General features: G+C 36.9%; 1 protein-coding gene across 3 annotated transcripts; it reads right to left on the minus strand.

Moving 5' to 3' along the window:
• Positions 1–9131: 9131 nt before the first annotated feature.
• On the minus strand, positions 9132–19203 carry Mcts1 (MCTS1 re-initiation and release factor). 3 transcript variants are annotated; one of them, XM_032890496.1, is made up of 6 exons: positions 19034–19199; positions 17753–17905; positions 17197–17294; positions 15799–15932; positions 10586–10653; positions 9132–9341 (listed from the first exon to the last, which is right to left on the minus strand). In XM_032890496.1, the coding sequence occupies exons 1-6, from the start codon at positions 19042–19044 to the stop codon at positions 9260–9262; spliced, it is 546 nt and encodes a 181-aa protein (XP_032746387.1). In that variant the 5' UTR covers positions 19045–19199; the 3' UTR covers positions 9132–9259. The 3 variants fall into 3 exon arrangements, with proteins under 3 accessions (XP_032746387.1, XP_032746389.1, XP_032746388.1); XM_032890498.1 differs by lacking the exon at positions 19034–19199 and adding an exon at positions 18416–18553; XM_032890497.1 differs by lacking the exon at positions 17753–17905 and having other exon boundaries at positions 19034–19203.
• Between the last annotated feature and the right edge of the window lie 1022 nt (positions 19204–20225).

Genomic DNA, 20225 nt, shown 5'->3' on the forward strand with positions numbered 1-20225 from the left:
ACACTCTCATGACCCAGTGATTCAACTGTGGGCCGAGATTAACATGTTATGAAATGTTATGGGAAAGTTTTCTGCAGAACAGGCTTTGCAGTTGGATAGACTTAGGTTCAAATTCCATTTCTGCTGTTTACTAGCTATGTATCTTTGGGCAATTTAAATATTCTCAGAGCATTAGTGTCCTCATTTATAAACATCAAACTCAAAAGCTGCCTGCATGGAATCATAAAGATTAATGAAAATATGTAAGAAGAACTTGGGTATAGTGAACACCTAGGGGAATGCTATTTCCCCTTTTTCTCGTATTTGGACACTTTTAGTACTATAAATAATTATGTACCAATCCTTTGCATTAAATACCTTTTTATTTATTTAAATATTTTATGTACATGAGTTCTTTGTTTGCATGTACTTGTACACACCAGAAGATGGTATCCAACAGTTGTGAGTTGCCATGTGGGTGCTGGGAATTGAACTCAAGACCTTTGGAAGACTAGTGAGTGCTCTTTTTTTTTTCTTTTTCTTTTTTCTTTTTTTCGGACCTGGGGACCGAACCCAGGGCCTTGCGCTTCCTAGGCAAGCGCTCTAACCACTGAGCTAAATCCCCAACCCCGTGAGTGCTCTTGACCACTAAGCTACCTCTCCATCCCCTGCATTAAATATCTTGATGGTAAAAATATTGAGCTGCTGATATGAGTAACAGCTACTATTACATATTCAAACCAACAGGGAAACTAATGGTTTTAAGATAATATCTGTATAATTAATCTGTATAAAATAGCTTTGCCTGAGTTTTTAAACAAGTATTCCTAGCAGTAAGCCATCAATTACCTTTAAAAACATAAGCTTAGATTATGTTTCTCTTTTGCAGTAAATTAGATACTACTGAAACCTAAATTGCTTTAATTGACATGGTTCTTATTTCTTACACCTTAATCAAGAGGTCTCTGTTCAGACTGGAGAAAATCCTGCATAAATGAGACTCCTCCCTCTTTGTAAATGCTTTTAAGAGGCTGGTACTTGGGAGAGGATGCTGTGACACCAGGAAAAGCCCACTAAAGCCATGGGCCTCTCCTCAGACCTCATTCAGGAGCAAGAAAGCAGAGTATTTTGTGAATTCCTTCATATATATATATATATATATATATATATATATATATCTTTAACCTTATGAAATACAACATAAGTACAATATAAGTACCTAAATTTTTAATATATTTTGTCTTGTACTGTTTATAAAACAATAAGGCAATATCTGAAAAAAGCTACTTAGTAGATATGTTGGCTATAGCTATTAGACTAAATGAAGCTATTTTAAATATGTATTCAAGGGGTTGGGGATTTAGCTCAGTGGTAGAGCGCTTGCCTAGTAAGCGCAAGTACCTGGGTTCGGTCCTCAGCTCCGAAAAAAAGAAAAAAAAATATGTAATCAAATATATTTAAGTAAAACCATTTTCTTTAAGTTGAATTTTGTCTAAATGCTTATACCAGCAAATTAAAAAAAAAACCTTTAGGAACTGGGATGTAGCTTAATTAGTATAGTGCCTGCTTAGTATGCAGGAAGCCCAGAGTTTGTTCCCCAGCACTGCATTAGAACTTGTCCTAGTAGTGCACACCTACAGTCTCAGAACTTAGGATGTGGAGGCCAGAGATTGAGAAATTGAAGGTCACACTTCTTACTACACAGAGTTAAGTCCCACAGTAACTTAAGCCTAAGCTTCTTTGAAGAGGCTTCATTGAAAGGGAAATGGAGGGAAGAAAGGGAAGAACATAATCATGTATTGTGCCCTAATTCTCAGTAGGTTAACTTTAAGAAAGCTGCCCAGAAGGTACAGGACAAAATACTCCTCACCCTTACCAATTAAGGTCAGATACACTAAGTGAAGTGAATTTGTGCTTTAAAAATTAAATTTTAATAAAATATAATTTCCAAAACATTTTTATTTTTACATTTACTTATTTAGTGTGCACATGGGGTAGTCAAAGACTAGAGTCATTTTCCTTCTTCCATCATGTGGGTCTTGGGGACTGAACTCTGATTGTCAGCCTTGACAGCAAGTGCCCATCTTCCCAAGTCCCTGAAGTACCAATTGAATGAGTGAAAACCATTATACATAGAAGATGTTTCACATCATGACCAACTTTAGAATGTCAATATGCAAACAGAAGATTTAAGCCTTAAAGAATAAGTAAGCCCAATTAAACAAACACATTTTTTACAAGTCAGGCTGGGCAAGGTGCCTCCAGGCTCTTATCCTGAATTCTGCAAGCAAGAGGTTTATGAAACCAAGGCTAGCCTAGGCTTAAAGCAGCCCTACCACCTCCAGTCCCTAGGGGCTAAGAATGAATCTGAAACAAAGTGTTTGCCTACCATGGGTGAGGCCCTGGTTGAGATCGTAGGTTTGATTCTTAACACCAGGGAAAAGTTTTCTAAGGACTCAAGGACTATTAGCGTACACTGCCCAACAAGCATGCAGTTGCATCATAAAATCATCTTACTGGATTGCAAGTTTCCAGGTCTGTGGGCATCAGCTAAGGCAATCTCAATCTTGGGGACAAGAGGAAATACCCACTTTCAAGACAGAAATTGGTAAAAAAAAAAATAAAGGGCTGCCAGATCTTAACCGTCATAGTAGGTTTCATTTGATGAACAAGGAAACTGAATTTGTTTAAGGCTTATGTTAAAATGGCAGTTTCTCCAAACACCACCTTAATTCCTACCAATATTGCTGAAAAGCAAGTTCTTTGCTTACATGCTTGTATAAGCCAGAAGTTACTAATTACAGTACAAGAAATTAATTATAATTATCACTGACAAGCTGTATGATTAAAGATTAATAGGAAAAGGTGCAGCTTTGTATCTTGTAAATCTAGATGTTTCTCCTATGGTAGAATTCCAAGAATACTTGAATGGAGTAAATAATTTATTGTGCGCTATCATTTATTTTCCCCCATTCACTCTGACTGGAATTAAACTATTTGAAAAGCTTGGCATAGTAGTACACACTGGTAATTCAGGTACTCAAGGGGCTAAGGCAGGAGGATCAGGAGTTCAGGGCAGCTTGGACTATACACATAGCAAGACCTTTCTTCAAGTGGGAAAAGAGGAATCCTGAAACTGTTTGGACTGTTTGATGGATTTTTCTTTCTGTTTTTGCCTAAAGAAAAACCAATGTAATACATGTTGATAGTAAGATATGTGCAATGGGTTAGAGACATGGCTTAATGGTTGAAAGCAATTGTTGCTCTTGTAAAGAACCAGAGTTTGTTCTTGAACCCACATGGTTAATCACAAAGAGCTTAATTCCAATTGCAGGGAATTGGACCTGACCTGTCTGGGCACCAGGCACATAGGCGGTACATATCCATGCTGGCAAAACACTCATACATATACGATTTTTAAAAATAAGTCTGCTAAACATCATAAGCCCTTGAACTAGTCTTCCACATAAAAGCAATGCCTATACTTCTATTTTTAGTTAACTACTTCTGATGGTTAACACATCTTCTAATCAAGTTGGTTTTTTTTAATCCATTTGAGGCATTGCGTCTCATTACTACTTGTATTTGCTGCATTTCACACACTAACAAAAACAATCTATGTGACTATAATTGAACATTAGTAGAGAGGCATGCCATTCTAACTAGGATTTTAAGGGAAACAATTTTTTAGTACTTTGTCTTTTATTTCCCCAAGTATTCAAGGATAAAATTTAGTGTTCTTCAATTGTAACTCTAAAGCAGATATGTTAATACCCCCCACCCTGTGACTTTTGTTTCAGAGTTTTATTGTTGGAAATAGCACCTATGTAGTCCAGGCTAGCCTAGAACTCACATTCATCTGGGATTAATAAACTGTTCATAATAAACATATCAGAAGAAATTCCTGAGAGTTTCTTCCTTAATCCATTCTATGATAAGGTTAGCTTTATAGATAACGTAGAATAAGCTGGTTTCCAAGCCATAACCTGCCTCCGTCTGCCTTCTGAGTACTGGAATTATAGGCAATTATACAGGCATTTTTCACACAGGTCTCCTTAAGTAGCAGGGCTGGCTTTGAATCACTGACAGTCCTACTTAGGTCTCCATCTGCCATCAGGCATGTACCACTACACTCAATGTCCTAATTCTAATGTTGAATTTGAAATTGACCGTCTTGTTTTGTTCATTCACCTCTGATCTAGTGTCATTGTTGTCCTTTACTAGGAATTCACTGGTTTGAAAACAATACTAAACAACTAATGTTTTAGTTGGTAAACCTCACTTTTCTTGCCATAAAGTTTACCAAAAATAGATGGAAAGCATAAAATATAAAAATATGTATCATTCATTTACATGCATCAGTCTTTACAGAGACCTGTATGGCTTCATTCCAAATTGCTATAAGATTATGATATTATTACAAGTAGTTACTTGATCCAATTTTTGATGGGCTAATATGATTGAGCAGATTTAATATATATGCTTTACAGTTTCCACAAAATATTTTAATGGCCTACTCTTAAAGCAACTTTCTGGATGCTCAAGACCTCAGAAGTAATAGATATATTGACATGGGATTTATGTTTTCACTCTTTCTTTCATTACAAATCAGCTTTAGTAGATACTCCTTTAGAAGCTGGAATCATTTTGAGTTTCCTAAAGAACACTGACAGAGATGTTCTCAGTATTAAGCAACCTAGATAAACAAAATTAAAATGCTTACCACACTTTGTTTACATGATCGCTGTGTTTATGTTACCATGACCAACAAAAAGAATGAAATACGTCTGCAAATTAGTAAATTGCTATTTTTATTTTCTTCTGAAGCACTATACCTAAGAATAGTGTATCCTCAGTTATAATGAGTATAGATGGGCAACTTGTATCTATAGAATTATTATTCCATAAATATCATCTGATCTGTATTTGAGGAATATCAAATCCCTCAATTTGGACATGTTCTTGACTACCCATGAGATAAATCCATCTGGTTTTGTTTAAAATTGATAGTGCTTTTCAACAAAAGAGAGAAGAGACGAATATGAGCCAGGCTTGGTGCAGCCAGCCCGTATTCCTTTCTTGGGAGGCTGAAGCAGGAAGACCATAGGTTCAAGACTGTTGGGTTATATAGTGAGTTCAAGGCTTAGGTAATTTAGTGAGACCTTGTCTTAAAAAGAAACTAGAGGGTTGGGGATTTGGCTCAGTGGTAGCACAAGGTCCTGGGTTCGGTCCCCAGCTCCGGGAAAAAAAAAAAAAAAAACTAGATACAGCCCAGTGTGAGAGCACTTGCTTATTAACACATACAAAGTCTTGGGTTCAACCTCAACTACCCGGAGTAGGATAGCTACTAACAACTTCAAAATATGAATCTGCTAAAATTGGACTGATTACTCAAGCTTTAAGCCACTGAATGTGGGACAACCATCTAACTTGGAATGGTGAATGTTACAACTCCAAGGCATATGGGTTAAAAATAATTGTTTTCCATCTATTGTGTGTATAGGTCTTTTGTGTGCATGTATTTCTTTGCACCACATATGCCAGCTACCCATGGAGGATCTTCTAGATGCCCTAGAACCATTTACAGACAGTTGTGAGCCACCATGTAGTTTCTGGGAACTTTACTCCAGTCCTCTGCAATAGCACCCTGTGCTCTTAACCACTGAGCTATCTTTCTAGTCCCACATTTGGATTTTTTAAAAACTTCATACTGAATACAATATAAGGGATTCTTTTATAGTTAGTTTATATGTAATCTGTAAATTTTTTTGAGATGGTCTCACTCTGTAGCCCTGACTAGCCTGGATTCACTATGTAGAAGGACTGGCCTCAAACTCAGATCTACCTGTCTCTGCCTCCGAAGTGCTAAGAGCCACCATGCCTAACACAAATTTGCAAAATTCTAATGACTAGAATTGTAAAAGTATTATAATTAACACTGACTTTATAAATTGGTCTTGGGGCAACCACCACTGCCTAATTTTGCTTCAAGAAAATTTCTATACCCACTATACTAGAAGGCCTTCAATTACAAGAGCTTTTTGTGTATTTTCTCCTTTATGTCATACTATATAGTATAGATACCTATTGAGATCAACTGACCTAAGATGAGTAAAAGCCAACTATACATGAGAATAGCTGGAATGTAGACTAAGTTTGACAGAGATTTAATTTTGAAACTTAAAACTAGTGTCACACTGCTTGAAAGGTAACAGGCTCTCTCTATTACTCTCAGGAATATAGGTAGTTTCCTTCAACCACGCTGCATAATGTGGCTTATCTTTCTAAGAGTTTAGCATCTCTCAGTTGGCTTCCATACATAGCCTAATGTTTAAAAGCTGAAAAGGCCCACACAAGTAGAATGGTACCCCTTATTAAAACTGATGAGATGACGCCTCAAACTCAGGACAGGCAGGCAACATACAGGCCTAGATAAAGATGTTGAATATTTTAAAAGTATTCTCTATACCCACTGTTAACAGTGGTTAGGTACAAGGATAAATTATCTTAGACACTAGGAAACATAAAGTTTAACTTCTCCAATCTATGTTCCTGTGTGCCATGGTCTTCATTGTTAGCTCCACACAGACAGTCTTAGTCCACTAACATTACTTTAGCAGCAAAAATAAAAGTTTAAAGTTTGGTTTTGGCACAAGTGGGACATATATCATTTTTAATAGACATCAAAATGAATGTTTCTATCTTGAAATTAGAGACATGATAATTTGAAATCATAAGTCAAAGCATAATTGAAGACTTTTACTGAGATAGCATCTCACTTACTATGCAGACTTGACTAGCCTCAAACTCACAGAGCCTCCTGCCTGAGTGCTGGGATAAAAGGAATGTACAGCCACACCCAGCAAGACTTTTGTTTTTAAGAAACCTTCTTGAAAAATGATTTCTAAACTTATGAGAATATTTACATTTGTATCTACCAGGAAAAACTATGAACATCAAGCTATATAAAATACAATTGTCACAACAAAAGAAAAACTTTAGCTATACAACTTGAAGAAAGATGTAGGAAATAAAATATCAGAGCATCTGAGGGGCTGGAGAGATGGCTCAGTGGTTAAGAGCACTGACTGCTCTTCCAGAGGTCCTAGTTCAATTCCCAGCAACCACATGGTGGCTCACAACCATCTGTAATGGGATCTGATGCCCTCTTCTGGTGTATCTGAAGACAGCTACAGTGTGTTTATATATAATAAATGAATAAATAAATCTTTTTAAAAAATATCAGCACATGTCTATGGTGTAGAGAAGACAAGATTTTGGCAGTGATAAGCATTCTGGAAGGAGCAGGGCAAATTCTCCTGCCTTACTCCCCCCTTACAGCCTAGATGAAATATTATCCCAAGTTATCAGCCATTCTTTACTCTTTATAGTTACCAAGAAACTTCTTGTTTATTAATCATTTACTCTATGTAGGCCAATTATACAAATTAATATATTTATATTATAATTGGGAAATCTCTTAAATCTTACAAAGGTCCACCAGTCCTCACTGATGGTTTGCCAATCTGAGGATCAAATCTTCTATCTGTATTCACCTATATTATGTCCTGGGAGGTCCACTGGAACAACCAGCTGAATGATCTCTCTCTCTCTCTCTCTCTCTCTCTCTCTCTCTCTCTCTCTCTCTCTCTCTCTCTCTCTCTCTATCCACTCTCCCCATGTCTAATGTAACACAAGTCACCACAATCTTATAAATGTCTGTATCAATCTGAAAAATAAAATCACATGTCAAGATTGGTAAACAACCAAGAGAGATGGCTGAGACACTAGCACAGCAAGGTAATTGGGAAGAAAAGTTAACTCCAAAAAAGATTACTGTTCTTTCTAAAGATGGCCTGTGGCCCTAATGATAGGTGGCATACATTTTGAAAGGAATATAATAAAACCCAAATCTGAAAGTTTAAATATTTTACGGTATGATTTGACTTAAGAAGGTACTTAATGAACCTTAATCTGATGAAACCTGTTTTTTACAGGATTATATAGTGTATACTGCTGTATACAAAGGGCAGTGATATAATGAAAAAAAATAGAATGTATCAACTTCATAAGACAAAGCTACATTTCTTAAATGATTTAAAAGATAAAGAAAATGAATTTATAAATTAAGATAGAAATATCAACCAAGTACCATATAAGGATCTTATCTGATCCCTAACTCAAGAAAACTAACAGTTTATAAAACTTGAAAAGAGATAACTGAAGGAATCTGACAAGTTTACATAATTGATCATATTAGAAAATAACTTTTTTTTTCCTTCATTTATTTTTTTTTTGGGGGGGCTGGGGATTGAACCCAGGACCTTGCGCTTCCTAGGCAAGCGCTCTACCACTGAGCCAAATCCCCAACCCCTAGAAAATAACTTTTTAAGCATTTTCAGGGTATTGTAACTATTTTAAAGACTATTTCTCTTCTTAAATATACATCTTACAGTAGGTAAAGGTAAAATAGTAGGCTAACCTTTGCTTCACAGTAACTGGGGAATAGGGACGAAAGCTGAGGCATAGGCTGCTAGAACGAAGCACAGTGATGAAAGAAGGACAGTCTATTATACTATACCCAGATTTTACACTATGTTTGGAACATTCCATAGTGAAATTTAAAACAATAACAAACACATTCACACATACACATGGAGGGAACATTTCTCGGTGTTCTCAATAATGGAAAAAATTCTAAATCTAGCTTTTGGCCCCATAAATAGACAAACTATCTAGCAGTCCACCACAGAGTAGCAAACACGTTTACCAAGCCATCTTCTATCATTGGCCTAAATAGGACATGGGGTTGTCTGTTGAGTTACTTACCAGATACCTTTTTTTTTTTTTTTTTTTCGAGCTGGAGACCGAACTCCAGGGCCTTGCGCCTAGGCAAGCGCCTACCACTGAGCTAAATCCCCAACCCTACCAGATACCTTTTAATGTCCAAGTTTGCTACTCAATTGCTTTGTGTTTAAGAAAAGTTAAAATAGGAGCTGGAAAGATGGCTCAGTGGTTAAGAGCACTGACTGCTCTTCCAGAGGTCCTGAGTACAATTCCCAGCAACAGACAGCTATAGTGTACTCACATATATAAAATCAATAAATCTTAAAAAAAAGAAAGAAAAGTTAAAATAATTTCTGAAACTAACAGAATTTTAGCATTCGCAGAATTTTTATTCAGCATAACCATAGAGGCATTGTCTTCATGCTGTCATACAGACACAGACACAGATACAGCACAGTATCTATAGTTAGCCCAAGCACATTCCTTTGGAAGCTCATTTATATGTCTTCATATGCCACAGCCCATCATTTAGATAATGGATATTTTCAATGCCAATTCCTTTGTTGACTTTCTCACTGTAGAAAGAATAAACAGATAAACATGCTTTATGAATTTTATATTTATGCATTCATGATAAATACAATCTGAAGTATCTTGATATTTCATAATCATTGAGCAACATGTAAAAAATTTATTGTCATTATATTATTTCCTACATTACAGACTCTGTGGCAGTTTGTGGGGTTTGGATGTTTGCTTGGTCTGATACCTCTTTTAGTTGGCTATTTGTTTTTTGTGGCGCTATAGAATCAAACCCAGGGCTTTAAACATGCTACACAAGCACTAAGCCACATAACCACCTCTGAAATTCATATTAACAGTGATTCTAAAGCTGGGTATGCAGCACACATCTGTAATCCCAACACTGGTGGCAGATTAGGAATTCAAGGTTAACCTGGGCTACAAGAGACCTTATCTCAAAACCCCAAAAATTAGTCAGGTGATGATAGCAAATTCATTCTCATTCTCATTCTCTCTCTCTCCCTCACCCCCTCCCTCTTGTAAATTCTCTTAATCCCAGCACTTGGGAAGCAGAAGCAGTCGGATCTCTGTGAGTTCAGGACCAGCCTGCTCTACTGAGCTAGCTCCATGACAGCCAAGGCTACACAAAGAAACCTGTCTTGAAAAACCAAAACAAACCAAATTAAATTAAAATACTAATTTTAGCAATCTAGCAAGCAAACAGAATAATACCAACAGACTAGGCAAATATCAACATAGTAAACCTTGAAACAAAATAAAATTTAGATTATATATATATTGGAAACATGCCATATTTCTTCCATCACCAGATCAGAATGTAAAATAGTACATAGTCCTGAACTATAGCATGATTTGTTTTTGAGGCAGTTTCATTTTGTGGTCTCAAATAGCCTCAAACTCTCAATCTCTCTGCTTCCACCTCCCAAGTGCTAAGATTCTAGTCATGTGCAACTATACCAGCTATATGTGTGTTTTAAAAACTAGCAGTAAAACACACACCCTTCTATTACCAACTTAAATCTAGATACTTGAGAAAATCCTAAAGTACCACATACATAGGTGTATAATACTGTTTTAGCATGTTTCCTTTCAAAACGCTTAAGAGTGTAACCCTGAAGACAAAGGGCTTCCTAAGTGTTAGGAAAAAATAAGAAATGACCTACTTGGCTTAGGTATTTGTAAGATGTGGTATGAATAACATCAAACTTCACCTGAAACAGATGCTTCTTGAACTACCACTCATATGTCAGTTAAAGGAGCCTAGAGTGAAACTTACATATCTTCTGCAGACATCTTCATGACGCCCACACATAAAGCATGTTGTTTTCCTTCTGCCATGATTGCCTGAAAACAAGCTAAGAAAACTACTTCTCAATTTGGGGAAGGGAAATATGAGAAACAATGATCCTTTTGCCATTTGAACCAATCTTTTGTCCTCTCCTAAGCCACTGACTCCTTAGGAGCAGGAACCTGCGAGTCTGTGGGTGCAATGTAAATATCCAATAAGTCATAAATGAATTAGTCCCTTTAGTTTCAAGCCAAGTATCAGTCCTGTACCTCTGTATGTACCAAACCAGGAATCAGGCAAAAAGGAGATAAAACTTACTGTGGACAAACAGTACAATCTGTGAAATATATAGCAACTGTTTTAGTACTTTTCACCACCAAATAGCAGCTTTATAGTAAATAACACATAAGATAATTATATTCCCAGCTGGGCAAAGTACAAGCTGATAAATCGCCACACTCAAAAAGTTGGAGAAGAAAAACCATAAATTTCAGGAAAGCCTGGGCTACATAGCTAGTTTAAGGCCAGCTCTATGTTATATAGCAAGACATTGTCTGAAAAAAAAATACATTTCCATTCTGTTTTGAAGAACCCATCATAACAGTTTCAACCTTTATATAATTAAAACAATGAATACATTTAAAGTTTCTATGTGTCATGCTGTAATTTTTTGGTTTTTTTTTTTTTTTTTGTTCTTTTTTTCGAGCTGGGGACCTAACCTAGGCCTTGCGCTTCCTAGGTAAGCGCCACCGCTGAGCTAAATCCCCAGCCCATAATTTTTGTTTTTAAGTTCAAATATATACACAATCTCTCTATAACTTTTAATAATTCCTCTAAATCTGTTATTTCAGATGAGTAAAACTATCTTCAAAGGGGCGTAGGGGATGATGGTAAAATTTACTACTAGGAAGATTTTCAAGTGAAGGAAAACAACAGAATTAAAAACATACCACTGTTTAAATCTATAAACATAAAAGATAGAGTCCTCACAGAGTACTTTTTTTCTGTTGGCTTTCTAGTGGTCCATTCAATGTAGCAAAAATAATTTGGGGGTTGGGGATTTAGCTCAGTGGTAGAGCGCTGCTTAGCAAGTGCAAGGCCCTGGTTCGGGTCCCAGCCTCGAAAAAAAAAATAATTTGAGCACCTAGTATGTAACTAGCATCTATGTCAATAAGTGTATCTAACATACACAACTTATTCTATCCTTAAGCTATAAATACCACAAAAGGAGACGTTTTAAGCACAAGGCACAGAATATACCTTTTCTTTTTTGGTAGTGCCACACTATGTACCATTCACAAAGATCCTCTTGAGTGCTAGGACTAAAAGCATGTATCTACCATTATACCCTGATATTTTCCTTGTTGACTACATAACTCAGGCTGGCCTCAAACTAACAGCAGTCTTCCTATCTCAGCCTTTCAAGTGCTGGGATTACAGACGTAAACCACCACGTCCAGTTAAGACATACCTTTAAACACATTCCAAAATACTAGTTTTTTTTTTTAATCTCATAGTGATTTCCTTGTTCTCACCAACTACTATTCCCTTTCTCAACTTGAGGCAAATGAGTACTCTGCTAATGACAAAGCAGAAGATGGACTCCTGTCGGAATTGACAAAAACCTATTTAATAGATAATATAGTTCAATGAAGTACTAATGCAAAACAGAAATGATACAGAATCACTTAGTCCTATCCATGGTGTAAATATACCCTTTAAACTGTATGGAGCAGAGGTTTAGCGGTAGACCTCTGTAGTAGCAGTACCTGGGAGGCTGGGTCAGGTATGGAAACTCAAAATTAGTCTGGATTGTGAAAGGGGGGGGCAGACCTGATGGTTTACACTTGTAATCCAGCAGTTAGGAAGTAGAGGCAAGAAGATTGAATGGGTTCCAGGCCAGCCTGGGATACATGAGACTGTGTTTCAAAAACAAACAAGAGAAAAAAAAGTAGGAGTGGTTTCCTCCCTAGCAATCCCTAAACAAAACAGATAATAGGAATGGTGATCATGGCTTAAAAGACCAGCATAGCCAAATGTTATGGTGCACACCTTTACTTCCAGTGCTTAGGAGGCAGAAGCAAGATCTCTAAGTTTGAGGCCAGCCTGGTCTACATAGCAATTTCTATGCCAGCCAGGGGTATATAGTGAAACACTATCTCAAAGGAATAAAAAAATCCAACGTAACAAGTTGTGCTATACATGAAGACTATTTTGATTTGAATCTGTCTCGGTTTGCTACTAGTTTGTTTGTTTTTGAAATCAAGTCTCATGTACTAGCCTTGAACTTATGGCACTGGTCCTATGTCAGCTTCCCAGGTGGGGGAATCAGGTGTACACCACTACTTATATCTCCTTGTGCCTTTCTTTGAACTAGTCTGCTTTTCACTCCTGGAGTTATTTTTATATAGGTTTCACTTGCTCCTTATTGTCAGAATCTACGTTACAGTGTCTGTAAATGCATTTATTTGACCTATTACACTCATTATTAATATCTGCTGCTTTTTTTTCTACTGAGACTTGAAATCATGCAAACTAAGATAGTCAAGTTTAGTCAAGCTGGGGGCCATATTTGAGAACTGATACAAGCATATCACCAGTAATTCAAGCCTCCATCTTAAAAAAATTTTTATTCAAATATTTTTAAGTTGGATATATTAAAATCTCAAAATATTTTCTAAATATGCATGTGTGCATGCATGCATGCATGTGTGTTTAAGTGTGTTTAGGAATCAGGAGTGGCAGTGCTCACTTGGAATCCCAATACTTGGAAAGTTGAACTAGGAGAATCACCATAAGTTCAAAACTAACTTGTGCAGCATATCAAAGCTATCTTCAAAAATAAAAATAAATACGCATTTCTCAAGTCCAAACCACCACCAAAAAGTGAATTTTTAGACAGAATATAATAATGCATGCTGCCCAGCACTAGGAGATTGAAACAGGAAGATTCACAGCCACCCTGGGCTACCTAGTGAGTTCTAGACTAATCCAGGCTACACAGCACAAGATACACCTCCACCCATCCCTCTCTTTCTCTCTCAAGCAAACACAATTAAAAACTCCTTTTTTGAAAGAGAGAGAGTTTCTCTGTGTAGCCCTGGCTGTCCTGGAACTCTCTGAGATCCACCTGCCTCTGCCTCCTGAGTGCTGAAATGAAAGGCTGAGCCACCATCACCCAGATAGTAAAAGTGAAGTTTAAGGTAATGCTGAGGACTTCTGGCATTTCTCCTAATGCGGAGTGGCTTGAGCTGTGAGCATCCATACCTGCTGCCTCAGTTCAGTTCCCTCTTGAACGCTTTTACTCCACTGTATCTGGACAATCAAACTAAACATTAAAGCGACAAGTCATGCGCAAACAAGGGTCCACACATCACTTATAACCTATTCAGAATCAAGTTTCAGACGCTTCCTGAGTCTGATAATAGCATGTAAACGGGCTGCAATGACATGGGAACTCCTTCATAACTTTTCAATTAGCTTCTGTAATTAACCCAGGTAAAATGAAACATAATTTATCATTAAGAAATTAAAAGGGAAGGCAAGATAGTTCAGAAGGTATAAGTGCTTTGAGACACAGGCCTGATGACCTAAATTCTATCCTAAGAATAGGATAAGTAGATAGAGAGAATTGACTCCTTTTTAGGTGTACATGTGTAAACACACACACACACACACACACACACACACACAAATATTAATTTTTTAAAGAAATAAAAAAGAAATTAGGCATGATGATAATATATGCCAGTAATCCAATGAACCAAGAGTCAGGAGTTCAAGACCAGTGTTGGCTATATCATAAATTCAAAGCCAGTTTAAGATATATTAAGACTGTTGAAGAAGGAAGGAAGAAAGGAAGGCAGCAGGCAGGCAGGCAGGCAGGCAAGAAAGGAACTGGGAATAGTAGTACACACCTATAATCCCAGAACTCAAAAAGCAGAGGCAGGATTATAGAGAAGACAAAGATAGCCTGTGCTATACAGTAAATTCTAAGCCAGCCAGGCATATATAATATATAATATATAATATATAATATATAATATATAATTTATATATGTGTGTATGTGTATATATATATATATATAGAGAGAGAGAGAGAGAGAGAGATATTAAAAAAGAAGAAAGAAAAGATAGATAGGTATTATGGCACATACCTTTTAAACACAGGACTGGGAGGCAGAGGTAGCAGACTTTCATGAGTTTGAGGCCAGCCAAGGCTACATAGTGAGACTGTCTCAAAAAAAAATACCAAAGCAACAACAACAAAACCAGAATATAACTGGGACTTGGAAGAAGTGAATAAGATTACAATAGATTGTATATATGTATGTAAAAAATTATAAAAGAACCTTATTTGCTAAAAAAAGATTGTAAAAAGGAGCCAAGGGTGGGCAGTGATAGCATATACCTTTAATCCCAGCACTCAGGAGGCAGAGGCAGGCAGATCTCTGAGTTCCAGGCCAGCCTGGTCTACAGAGTGAGTTCTAGGACAGCCAGGACGAAACAGAGAAACCCTGTCTCAAAAAAACAAAAAGCAATCAAACAAAAAAGGGAGCCAGGCATGGTGGTGCTTGCCTGTAATGACAGAACTTGGAAGGTTACTTATAGAGCACCCTGGCTACCCTGGGTTAAATGAGACACTTTCTCAAAACAAAAAAGAAGACAGAAAAAGGATGCTTGTTTCCAAGTTTGTTTCACATCTTTTCATGGCCAAGAAAGAGTATGTCTCCTTTAGTTCAGCATGCTGATACATACCTATAATCCCAACATTCAGGAGGCAGAGGTAGGAGAATTGCCATTGACCTGAGACCAATTTGGGATAAGTGGTAAGTTTTAAACCAGCCTGGACCACATATTGAGTTTGAGGCCATCCAAGTCTACATAATAAGACTTGTCTCAAATAATAAATAAAGTAGAAAGAAAAGGAAAAAAAGTTGGCTTATTTGAGTTTATCTCTCATTTCTCTTTGTCCAAAATTAAAAAGTTCCCTTCAATAGGGTGTGGTAGCAGATGACTGATCCCAGCAGTTGGGAGACTAAGGCATCAGAATCACAAGTTCAAGACTAACCTTGACTTGGCTCTGAAGAAATAATAATATAAATTAAAAACAAATGTAACAGTCTCTTGGATGATAGATCTTTCAATAATGACAAGAATACAATGATCAGTTTTCAGTAGTTAAACCCTGGGAAGGATACAACAATAGTATCTACTGCAGCAGGATAAAGCTTAGCTCCAGGAGACGTTAAGCCGGGACACATGATATTTGCTCCACTGAGTACAAATTTGATGGCTCCTTTATCAACCTGCTGATGTGGCAAGATAAAAGGATCTACAAGAGAAGAAATAAATTATACAAATTAATATGACTGAAGACTCAGGACCGCTGGAAGAGCAGTCATGCTTAACCTCTGAGCCATCTCTCCAGCCCCAGGATTTAATTTCTATCAGGTTTTTTTTTTTTTGTTCTTTTTTTTTCGGAGTTGGGGACCGAACCCAGGCCTTTGCCTTCTAGGCAAGCGCCTACCACTGAGCTAAATCCCCAACCCCTTCTATCAGGTTTTGATCTGAAAAAAAAAATCAATGCTTAATTGAATACTTATACTTAGTTTTATAAATATTAAAATATCTCACCTGCTTAAACAATTTTGCTACTCCTGACCTCTATAACAGTAGGCAATTAAAAATTTATCTCCTTGTGATTGACTTTAATTTTTTTACAAAGAGATAATTCATTCAGTCACCAGTACTCATCATCAATAGAACCTATAAGTCACTACTTTTCTTTCTACCTCTTGGCAACAATAACAAACTGAAAAGGAAATATTTGTTTCCATTTGAAAAGTTCTTTCTCATTGGAATTAGATCTTCCTTCAACTTTTTGTAATATACTCAAACTAACAATCTGTAAATGTATATATAAAATAAACAATATATTTAGTTTCAAGACATCTGTCCGTGTACTCATTAGTAATAAATAGGATTTCCATATTTACCCAATGCAGAGATAATTACAGAACTCTAATAACAACCTTAAATGAAAATGGTCAAAGCCCTTTTTAGCTTATGTATATGTTTACAATTACATACTGGTCTATTCTTCCAACTGCAATAAGGACAGGAGTGTATGTCTGTCTTTGCTTACAATTGTAACACATCTTAGTAAGTAGCCCAGTGCCCACCACATAGAAAGTTCACTAAATAATTATTGAATTAATATATTTCTGGGGTCTTTATTTGTTTGGGGAAAATGCATCACTCTGTAACCCAGACTGGCCTCAAAATTGTATCTATCTCTTGTCTCAGCTTCCTAAGCTCTGTGATTATATCTGTGAGCCACCACTCCAGGCTTTTATTGAATGGATGAACTAATGAATGCTTCCTTGTGTGTGTGTGTGGTGGGCTTTCTCTAATGCATAAGAGAATTTGCATTTTTTAAGACTTATCACATGATGGGGAGCCACTTTACCTTTATATTCCTGATTACTTGGCACTAATAATAAATAAAGCATCAGAAGTAACTTTCTATTCCTATAGTTTTCAACTCCTTTTGTATATTTTTATATTCCAAAATGTGTATTTCTACCAAGACTTACATTTATGAAGTAATCTTAAGGTTGGATAAAAAGGCCCTTCTCTTTGTCTAAAAAACAGTAACTCTCCATTTACTGTAAGGATTTCTATGTGTTCATGGCTGTAAGAAAATGTCACAGAGAACCAAGTTAGATACTTTCTTTCAAAAATGAATGTAAGTCAAACATCCTATAAAAATTATAACATGAAATATATACATACAAAGATATATTATTTTCCAGTAAATATTCTGACCAAAAAATACTTGTCCAATACGGAAAAAAGGGAGGAAATATGACCTGCTACAGCCAATTTCATTCTACATTTTATTATTTTAATTCCACTGTCAAGTATAAAAATAAATCTCAAGAGCAAACTGAAATGAATCCACTTATAAATAAAAACAAATCTTTGATAAAATAGTACACAAAGCAGCATTTTCATATATGTAGATAAGATTAAAAAATAGAAATACAACTTTTAGAGTTAATTTTGTCTATCCTCATCATTGGTCTATCGATATCTAACCTTTGATATTCAGCTACTCTAATCTTTACATGGAGAAAAACAAGGACTTACCATCGGACAATTTTCACAGGATCTTTCTTAGGCATGATTTGATTAAGCCATGGTTCAATACCTGGAAATTGCTCTAGCAATTGATTTTTAATACCCTTAATAACCGAGGTTTTCAACTGGATGCAGTTGGACACATTTTCTTTTTCATCAAATCTGGCAAATGATTTTTTTCGAGGAAAAAAAAAAAGGGCATTGCTAAGCAGAAGAATCAGAAAATCTAAAAGTAAGGTTCTAATTAATCATCTATTCCCAAGCAAGTACTCATGCTTAAAATAATTATGAAATAAATTGTTTTTAAAATACCAATTTCCATTTGTCTTATCAATACAAAACCAACGTTTTAAAGAGAGAATAAACTGTCATACATACTGCAATTAATGGGGGTAGAGCAATTGTTATACTAGAATCTGTTATCAGTTAATGAAAATGCCTTTTACTGAAAATTTCTGCTCAAAGAAAAAAATACTTATTCCCATCAATAATAAAAATCTATTTTTTTAAATCTAAAAGAAACCTCACACATTGAAATACAAAAGACCAACCGAAGCATAACAAAGGAATGAGCCCCAGCAGGCTATGTAGTCTGTTAATTTTTTAAAAAGAAAAGGGATAATTTTAAAATCCCTATCCAGATTTGCTCAAATTTTCATGCACAAAACCCACCTTCCTTTGCCCATGTTCCCCCTTTTTCCTTTTGCGTCTATCAAATCTGGAAGATAAACCCACTGAATAGGTTTCCAAGGAATTTGGTCTTCCTTACACTGACTAGCACACAGGGCTACCACGTTGTTCTCAAGACAAGGTTAATCTAGCAGCTAAGCAATAGGCTTGACAGACCAGCCGCTTGCTTCCTGTCACCCAGACTCCTTCGCTGCCATGACCCAGGAAGTCAAGCCTTCCCTTTTTCAGTTCATAACTAATAAACATATGGCAGAGAGTGCAGGGCTCTCCTCTCAACTAAGGAGGATGTGCCCCTAAATCACAGTGCAAGGATGTGATTGGTAGAAACCTAGGAATGGAGATAGCACTGGCGGAGGGGGCAGAACAGGGCTAAGGAGAAAGGAAATGGGAGCGGGAGAGCCAAACCCGATTGAGGATTAAGGATGGAAAGCTTAAAGAAGTGTTCCAAGTCCGGAGTGAGAGCATAGTACTATATTTACAAAACCTTAGAAGTCAGGATGGCAGGGCGGGGAGAGAAAGAGGACCTTGCTCTCTCTCTCCCCTTCCCCCACCCCCACCGCCTTTGTGAGCAGCTGATGGAGGCCAATTGCGTGTCCTTACTTCTTGAACATGATCCAAGGTGAAAGGGGCGACGATAGGGAAGGGCCCGGAATGGGAAGGAAATTGAATTAGGAAGGGTCCGGCACGAGGAAGGCCGGCACTGACAGTCTGAGCTGCTGTCGTTAATCCGGAAGGCGAAAACACTATCCGCTTTACGGCCCTATGCGAAATCTGACTACTTCCGCTCCTCTCGCCTCCACGTTGACGCTTTTGTCCGCTCCTTTTCAGTAATAGCTTATTCTCCATTGGGGGTAGCCGAAAGGGCGGGACTTCAGAAGGAAGAAGTGATCAAACAATTCTTTCTGGTGGCTGGAAGAGAAGAATGAAGGAGGGAGGAAATCAATCAAAGCAGAAATTGTGGCAGTCAGTTACCGGTTCCTCAAAGGGTCAAGATTCTTTGGTCTTTGTTGTTCCCTACAACCAAGCTAAATAGTTTGTAAGGATAATAGGTTTTCCTTCCCATCTGAAGCAACCGAGTGAATTGAGGCTTATCAAGCAGCTTGAACTTAGGCGAGGCTCATAACTTCTTGTTAAAATAATGTTAAAGTTGTCAGGTTCAGCAAATAACAAGATATCTAATTAAATTTGAATTTCAGGGGTTGGGGATTTAGCTCAGTGGTAGAGCGCTTGCCTAGGAAGCGCAAGGCCCTGGGTTCGGTCCCCAGCTCCGAAAAAAAGAACCCAAAAAAAAAAAAATTTGAATTTCAATTAAAGTGAACACCTTTTCATGCAAGTATACTTCATCTACATTTTGAGCTTGCTTATGCTAAGAACTTGTTTTTCTGAGTTGAACTGAACAACCTATTTGTTTAATCTGGTAGCCATAATCATTGGACAGTGAAGTGCTCTCTTAGAATTATCAAATAAGTCATCAGGTTGCTGTCCCCTGCTTCACTCTGATAGTTAAAAGCTGAACTATAAATCAAGAGTGTAATGGCATGTTGGCACAAGCCTTTAATACCAAGACAGCTAGAACTACATAGAGATCCTGTCTTGAAAAAGAAACAAAACAAATAAAATTAATTTTTTGAACACAAACAAAAATGTAATTTCCTCATGTCCTAATCACAGCACTTGAAGGGTTGGAGAACGCTCAAGACCCTATATCAAAAAGAAAACAAACCAAAAAAAGTAAAATAAGGTAATTTCCTTACAGAATAAAAAGACCACTAGTCCAGTAATAGTAGTCACA

The sequence above is a fragment of the Rattus rattus genome, chromosome X (assembly GCF_011064425.1).
Source record: "Rattus rattus isolate New Zealand chromosome X, Rrattus_CSIRO_v1, whole genome shotgun sequence".
NCBI classification, from domain to species: Eukaryota; Metazoa; Chordata; class Mammalia; order Rodentia; family Muridae; genus Rattus; species Rattus rattus.

Bases quoted from the DNA above. Each gene is read 5' to 3' on its own strand.
- Mcts1 (XM_032890498.1), bottom strand. The intron at 15,933-17,196 runs GTAAGTCTTGGT...CTTCTCTTGTAG, and splicing joins CTTAAGATTACTTCATAAAT to ATCCTTTTATCTTGCCACAT. The intron at 9,342-10,585 runs GTAAGTTTCACT...TTCTTTCTACAG, and splicing joins AAGATGTCTGCAGAAGATAT to TGAGAAAGTCAACAAAGGAA.